We start from the raw sequence: 7,403 nt of genomic DNA, 5'->3' as shown, positions 1-7,403 counted from the left end.
GATTGGTGTTCGTACAGTTCTTAGAGAAAGAGATGATGTGCCCGAGAGATCAAGCAGAAGAAAGAAAACTGAAGACAGAAGAGAGACGGGGAGAAGAACAGGAACACCAAGGAGGGGAGATAGATGATATTCTCATTGTACGAGGCGAAGGAGGGAGATGTGGCTGTGTGCCTGTTGTGTGGCAGTATGATCTATTCAAGCAGTTACTCAGCGCTCATGAAAGAAAAGAACTCCAAGGAGATGATCTAGATGGGACGATGGCTTTCTTCTTTCGGAAGTTCTCGAGAGAAGTAAGCAAAGCGAATCGCCATAGACTTGAATGATAGGAGGGGTTGTGTATGGAAAACCTATCTTCTCTGTTGAAGATACTAAAGAAGAAAAAAGAGACGTCCCTCTCTCTGCAAACAGATCTTCCTCATGACGTGAACCATTGCATGTAGACACTTAGGGCCATATGCAGATATGCACACATGCATTCATAGCGACAGAGAGAGAGGGGGTCTGGATATGTACAGCGTTACAGTGTACTAGACAATATCTGTGTATGTCTCTGTCTATGTATTCATACGGATGAAGAGATAGATACTGATAGATCCTATCTGTTTGTGCGGCGGTGGGAAGTGCTGGGCTGTATCTGTATATACGTCCAAGCCCACTCGTTCGCGATTTCTCCTGACCCTTTCACCTCCTTCGTGCTGAGCCGAAAAAGAGGAAGACAGAAAATTGGGAGGTAGCCTCCATGGACTATGAACGAACTACCTTCACGAGATGACTTAACTCGACTTTTAGCTTCAAACAGGATGGCATAAAGTCATCTGCAACCTGATAGACATGAGACACCCTCTTGTCTATCTCTCTTTGATAAACTTATGTTTAATCTATCTATCCATCTTTAATCTCTCTCTCTCTAATCTATCTATCTTTTCTGTTTTTTCTCTTGTACTCTAGGTCGTCCATAAGAACTGGCTCTACGCTGAAGATGCCCTCCTCCGTAGCCGTACTCATTTTTATCTTCCTCTTCATTCTTCTCCTCACAGCTCTTCATCTTCATCTCGTCTCTTTCCCTACCGACCCACGAAGAAGACTTTCTCTTCTTCTTCTACTCGCTCCATAGACACTCCGAAAGAGTCTTCTATCTCTCTGTCGAGGAAGTTTGAAAGAGACTGCGAGCAAGTGTTTCTTCCTGTCTGTTCTCCTTTGCTTATGGCCCCGCAATTCTTCATTCCTAGCTCGGACCGAAGAGATCTATTCTGGATAGCCCCTAGTTATAGCAAAGGCAGGAGAAGAGAGGAAGAAGAAGAAGAAAGTGACGCTAGATACAGTCAAGGAAACCAGCAGGAAGATCGATGGGAGATGAAAATCTGGATGAAGAGAACAAGAAGTAGTAGAACTAGACCAACAAGTTCAGGAAGAGGAACCCTACTACAGCATCCATCTTCAAAGAGAAGAAGAAGAGGAGAAACGGTTCTTCCTCTTCGTCTCTCATCTTCATCGTCTATACAGGAGGGAGAGCATTCCTTACGTGATAGAGAAATGTCTCAAGATGTCGACCGAGACGTCTCTCTCTCGCCATCTTTGGAGATGAGAGACGGAGAAAAGGTGAATAACCGACTCGATTCTCAGGAGTCTTCAGAGAAGGAAAAGAGAAGGAATGGAGAGACGCTTCCAGAGAGACAAGGTGAGAAGAATAAAGAAGGAGAAGAAGAGAAAGGAGGGAAGGAAGGAAGAGATCGAGAAGGACTCGAAGAAGAACAGGAGAATGTGGATGAAGGAGGAAAGACAGAGAAGGAAGAAAATAACACGAGAGATGAAGAAGGAAAGAAAAGAAGAGAAGAAGAAGAGGATAACAACGAGAGAGATCCAGTGAAGCAACAAACATCAGGATTATCGAAAACAAGAGTTAAGGAAGGAAAGGGAACAGAGGAGAAGATACGTAGCGATTCTTTGAACTCAGCAGTAACTACACAAGCAGAAAAAGATAAGCAACAAGAGAGAAGAGATGTCTTCAACAACGATCTCCTGTCACCAAAAGATGAAAGGTCTATGAACTCTCCTCAGGACTCTTCTTCCTTCAAAAGATCCTCTCTCGAATCTCCCGAGAATGGAACAGAAAAGAAAGAGAACCCTTTCGCTTCCTCCAAGGATATCACAACAGCTAGCCTATCTGAGCTCGTAGACTATCTTCTTTCATCTTCTCCTTCTTCTTCTCAACTTGAGGAGAAGAAGGAAGAGAAAGAGAAAGAGAATCTCTGTCCTTCTTTGTTAGATCGTTCTAGTCAAGAGATTGTGAAGAAATTTCAAGAAGATGCGAAATATCAAGTTTTAGAGACTTCAGTGATGAATGGGGTAGCTCCTAGGAAGGGACCTCAAGACGGTCTTTCCGTGTCTAGACACGTGTCTACTTGTCTAGCTAACAGCCAATGTGATAGGAAGATCTATTCTGATGATAGACAGTTGTTCAGGAAAAGAATAAGAAGGAGAAGAAATCTGATGGAAGTTCTCTTTGAGAGCACGGATGATAGTAGCGAAGAGGAAAAAGAAGAAAAAGAGAAAGAAAGGACAGTTGCGATTCTAGAAGAGAAGAGTGAACGTCGAGAAAGAGAAGAAAGCATAACAGGCTCTTCAGTCTCTTCATTCTTGATCTCTAAAGAAGAAGAAGAAGAAAAGTCCTACCTTCACAGTCTTGCAGGGTGTTGTTTCCCCAGAAAGTTGCAGGCATCAAGTCGAAAAGAGAATTCAGAAGATGAAGAAAGAGAAAAACAGGATTTGAATGGACTTCAGAAAGTCTTAAGAAATCCAAGAGAGAAAAAGACAAAGAAGAAGAAGAATGGAGATCTTGTAAAAGTAACACGTAGGGGACCAGAAAGATTAGACCGCTGGCTACACCTCGTGGCGATGGAGGATCTTGAAGACAATAGCCATGAAGTTGCTTATAGCGATGCTATCCCTTTCTAAAAAGAGAAAGCTCTCTCGTTGAGAATCTACCGTAGAGAGAGAGAGAGAGAGATACGACTTCTCGTCTGGAACGGAGTGTGTTGAGAAAGGAGAGTGAACTTCTTTCGCACCAAGCTCTCGATTCTTCTTAGTACTCTCTCTTTTTCTGTTTTCTCTAAAGCAAGACAAGACGTTCTCTGCCGTTTTTCCTTTTATTTTGGTTTTCTTTTCTTCTCTCATGATGAGAAAGATGTCGCAGAGAATGAGGAAGATCGAAAGAGAATCTGAATCTCCTTGACTAGACCTTTGACTGGATGTCTTCGAATGTGGAGGATGTGCTACGAGTGCTATAGCCGATCTGGGCTGTAAGCCGTCCTTTACAAAGAGAGAGAGTTCTTGACGTAGGAGAAGAAAAATTAGATGGGGGGCAGGGAGAAATCTATGAATAGAAGGAATGAGAAAGAGTGGCGTATGTGAATGAGTACTTGCTATTTTTCTCCGTCAGAAATGAAGTGAAAGATGACGGCGAACCGCCGTTTTGTTATCTTTCTTTGTCTATTCTCAGACTTTCCTCTTTTCCTTTCTCTTGAATGAAAGGAAGAGTTTATCGTTGCTTCCCGTGAAAGTGGACCATAGTTGGCTTTCTCAGTGCGAAGCTCTACAAAGGATTTTCCTTTCGCAGGAAGACAGATTCTTCTTGAATCGTCTGAACAGGGAGAAGACCAGAAAGGGTTCTTGCTGACTTCCCTGACACCACCAGGATTTTCTTTACGTACGCCGGTCACTTCTCTCTCTCTGTTTAGCGGCAGGTAGGTTAGATCATGTCTGTCTATAGAGATGGATAGGCAAAATGCTTTGCCGGGAGCAAATTTCCTCGTGGCATCATGTGAACCTCACCAAAGCAAAAGCTTACTAGGAGTCTGTAGATCTATCCCAAACTTTTCTCTCATGCCCGGATGCCACAAAAGTTTGCCGGCGTCCTTTCCCTCGGCTTCGACAACCACGAGAAGACTACAGCAGAAGGGCGCGTGAGACTTCTCCGTGAAGACTACGGAGATTTCTTCCGTGAAGAGCTTTGTCAGTGACCATAGAAGGCACTCGAAGCCCGCTTGATAGGCAGAAGATGAAGATCGAATCAACGAAAGATTAGGAAAGGAGTAAAAGGACTTAGGTGAGATTCATCTATGTCTTTAAGACCCTTACACGACTGCTCGAGTGACACACAGAGACTGAGAAGAGGAGTTGCTCTGTTCAAGCGTTTTTTGTCCGAGAAACAGAATCTTTTTCACGTTCTCTTTATTGTCTTAGCGTTGGATTATGAAAGATCTCGTCTTTCGCTTACCTGAACCAGAGAGACATCAATCATCTGCGGTGGTTGAATGCATGCAGCATGGTAAAACAGAGATAGAGATGAGAGCTCCCTGCGAGAAGCCTGGCCGGCTAAGATATCTAGATACAGAACAACAGGGAGACATGGTTGCTTTGCTTTTGAAATGTTAGCAAGGAAGGCATGTCTCCCTTAAAGGTGAAGAAAATCTTTCACTGACAACCACCCCTCTTTCTCTCGTTCTTCTTTGGAAGATTCAGAGACAGAAGAATCTAGAAAACAAGAGAAATCCTTCTTTCGGAGAAACAGTTCTTGTCTTTCAGCGAACGAACTCACGGGTGGAAGATATCTTCTTCGATGTGGCAGAAGAAACAAAAAGGCCCGCAGGTTCCATTAAGGATTTCTCCTGTTCTCTCACGGACACAAGCCTTAGTCAGAAAGTCTCGAAAAACTATTCCGAAACAATACATGACCAGCCGCGTCTTCACCAAAGGTATACGGTGTATATACACCTCACAAATGACAAGAACCTGAGAATGTAGCCATCTACGACCACACACTGGTCTAGAGACGACTCTCCTCTCAGACACTTTCTATACACTTGTTAGCCTACTATTACCACACGGTCTCAACATTCCTCAGAAGAAGTTTCGCGCCTTTCGGATGGAAGTGCTTCATTTCCCTCCTCTGGTTCTTCTTCAGTTCTTTTCTTGTTGGGCGAGCTGTAGTCTGAAGAAAAACAAACAAGAGGAAAAAGTAGCCAGAGTTGACTTCTGGAGGTGTATATACACATGGATAGGTAGCTAGCATCACAATGAGATAACCTCCTAGTTGAAGGCTCTCTCACAGTCGCCATCTTTGCTATCCTCGGTAAAAATTCACTTGGCTGAACGAAACGAGCAAACCACACTCGAAGGAGGTGGAGAACAAAAAAGTAAACTCCCCTTCATCTTCTACTTCTTCGGGAGTTCTATACTATCTAGCTATCTTTGATCTATCTATTTTTAATCTATCTCTCTTTATCTATCTCTAATCTATCTTTGATCTATCCATCTAGTCTAATCTAGACCTGACTTAGCTGACTGGATGGAATAGAAACTTCTCTCCTCGGCTGTTCTAGCATGTTGCATAGAGTTGTTCATGGAAGTAATCGACTTGAAAGCAAATCATCCTCATTTCACTCTTTTTCTCTAACTCCTGCCGATAATAGACATCTCTGAATCTCTTCTCACCTCTGTTGCTTAATCTCATTCTTCAATTTTATTCTCTCTTTCTTTAACTTCAACTTGAAAAGAAATCTTTCTTCATGAATCCTGTCAAGAGAACAAAGAAGACAGCAAAGATACTCCTTCCTCTCTATCACACATCGGAGAAAGCATTCTAAAATTCTAAAAGAAAGAGTCATACAAACCCAGGCTTTCTTGTCCCCTTCTCATTATCATAAAGAGGCTGAAGAGAAGAAGCGAAAAGCGGTAGTTGAAAAGTCTAGTTTCTTTGATAAGATGGAGCACTTCTACTGAAGGTTCTTCCGCGACACGATTTGGAGTGTACATACAGTCGGATGTTTTCCCCCCGTCCGCCCCATCTCACTACTCATACATGCTCTACCTAAGAAGAAGAAGATCGCCTAAGGAACATACACCACAACAGTTACAGACACACTCCTCTTTCTAAATAAGATGAGAGGAAATCCAAGAAACACAGAAAGACAAGGGAACTGAAAGAGAAAGAAAGAAGAAGACGAAGAGAGATAAAGGAGAAAGAAAGAAAGATAAATAGATAATGTGTCTGTGATACTTGTAGTAGTCTTTAGGTCGAGACCAGATTTGAAGTTCCTCAGGAAGAGGCTCCTGATGCTGCCAAAGATTCGCCTGCTGTCGACTCCAACTACAAGACCAAGAAAGAAAGAAAGGAAACAAGAAACACACAACAAAGAATGAAAGCAAGAAAGGAAGGAAAAGGAAAGAAAAGAAAGAAAGAGAGTGATAAGAGGAAGAGAAGAAACAACGCAATAGAAGGAGAGAGAGAAAAATCTCTTCGTCTCGGGGCTCGAGGATAGGAGCTGAGCAAACCTCTCATACACAGGAATCGCCAGACATACCAAACATCTCCACATATACAGAGGCATACACGTACTACATATTAATACATACATATATAGTGAGTCCACCGCTGCACATATACGTATGTATGTACATATATATATATATGCATGTGCATATTTATATGTCCTGCGTGTGCTTATCATGTGGAGAGATATCTATTTTGCTTAGAGGAAAAGCAGAGACTTCATGGAAAGATGAAGAAAGAATGTATGGAGAAAGAAAAAGAAAGAAAGCTTTACAATGAACGAAGATCGAAAACCGTCAACGAGAAAGACTACAATACTTCCCCCTTCTACCTATCTATCTTTGTGTATGATCTTACTCAGGCAAGGCTGGTCGATCTGTTCTCCAGTGTACAGACAGTTCATCTTGAAGTTGCTGTTGCAAGAGACGTCCTGCACGTGATAGAAGCTGATCAAATTTATCTTTCGATAGAAGATGACAACACACCACGTAATTCTCCAAGCATTCATCGCCGGCTTTTCTTCTTCCTCTTCTCGAACTCCCTGCATATCCATCATGAGAAGGAGAAGAAAAAACAGACACTTTCGAAAAGACATCTTAGCCTTTAGCCACGTCCTTTTCTCTAGCTATTCACAGAGAGAAAGAGAAAGAGAGACGTTCAAGAAAGAAATCTTGGTTACCCTAGGGAGAGAAGCACAGAAGAAGAAAAATGAGCGGAAGCCTTCAGTGCGCTAGTACACAGTAGTAAGTAGCCTATCAGATGGTTGGAAGAAAGACTCTGCACTCTCAAGATAGGACGAAAGAAAACGTCCTCTATAGAGTTGAGATGGCGAAACAGGCAGGTATCAGAGAGGAGAGATCAGGGCAGATCTCGTCTTTCCTTCAAGATGTCAAAAAGCTCCCGAAGCGAAAGAAAACACAAGACCCTGGGAAAGAGGATTATGAGAAAGAAGAAGGTACACGTACCGGTCTTAAGAAAAGCTGAGGAGAAGTGAATGAAGAAATGAGTGAGGTGTATGTACACTGAAGTCTTTTCTTTCTCTCTATCAGACAAAACACGACTGTGATCTTTT

The 7,403-nt window shown here is 42.6% G+C and overlaps 2 protein-coding genes across 2 annotated transcripts in view; one reads left to right on the top strand and one right to left on the bottom strand.

Annotated features, from left to right (window-relative positions):
- Positions 1 to 24: 24 nt before the first annotated feature.
- On the top strand, positions 25 to 3,639 carry CSUI_002899 (uncharacterized protein). The gene is made up of 2 exons (XM_068063098.1): positions 25 to 290; positions 949 to 3,639. Exons 1-2 carry the CDS (start codon positions 33 to 35, stop codon positions 2,953 to 2,955), a joined length of 2,265 nt encoding a protein of 754 aa, XP_067924929.1. The 5' UTR covers positions 25 to 32; the 3' UTR covers positions 2,956 to 3,639.
- Positions 3,640 to 4,349: 710 nt separating this feature from the next.
- Positions 4,350 to 7,403, bottom strand: part of CSUI_002898 (uncharacterized protein) — an 8,736-nt gene continuing 5,682 nt past the window's right edge. The window contains exons 5-8 of the mRNA XM_068063097.1: positions 6,689 to 6,872; positions 6,059 to 6,148; positions 5,494 to 5,574; positions 4,350 to 4,990 (exon numbers count right to left, since the gene is read on the bottom strand). Coding sequence (XP_067924928.1) covers positions 4,960 to 4,990; positions 5,494 to 5,574; positions 6,059 to 6,148; positions 6,689 to 6,872 — 386 coding nt within the window. The 3' untranslated portion in view covers positions 4,350 to 4,959. The remainder of the gene's footprint in view (positions 4,991 to 5,493; positions 5,575 to 6,058; positions 6,149 to 6,688; positions 6,873 to 7,403) is intronic.

Source organism: Cystoisospora suis (assembly GCF_002600585.1).
Source record: "Cystoisospora suis strain Wien I chromosome Unknown contig_1232, whole genome shotgun sequence".
In the NCBI taxonomy this organism is placed as follows: Eukaryota; Apicomplexa; class Conoidasida; order Eucoccidiorida; family Sarcocystidae; genus Cystoisospora; species Cystoisospora suis.
Note: the sequence above shows the minus strand (reverse complement) of the source record. Positions and strands in the feature narration are given on the sequence as shown.

Bases quoted from the DNA above. Each gene is read 5' to 3' on its own strand.
- CSUI_002899 (XM_068063098.1), top strand. From the start codon at position 33: ATGATGTGCCCGAGAGATCAAGCAGAAGAAAGAAAACTGAAGACAGAA. The intron at 291-948 runs GTAAGCAAAGCG...CTTGTACTCTAG, and splicing joins TTCGGAAGTTCTCGAGAGAA to GTCGTCCATAAGAACTGGCT.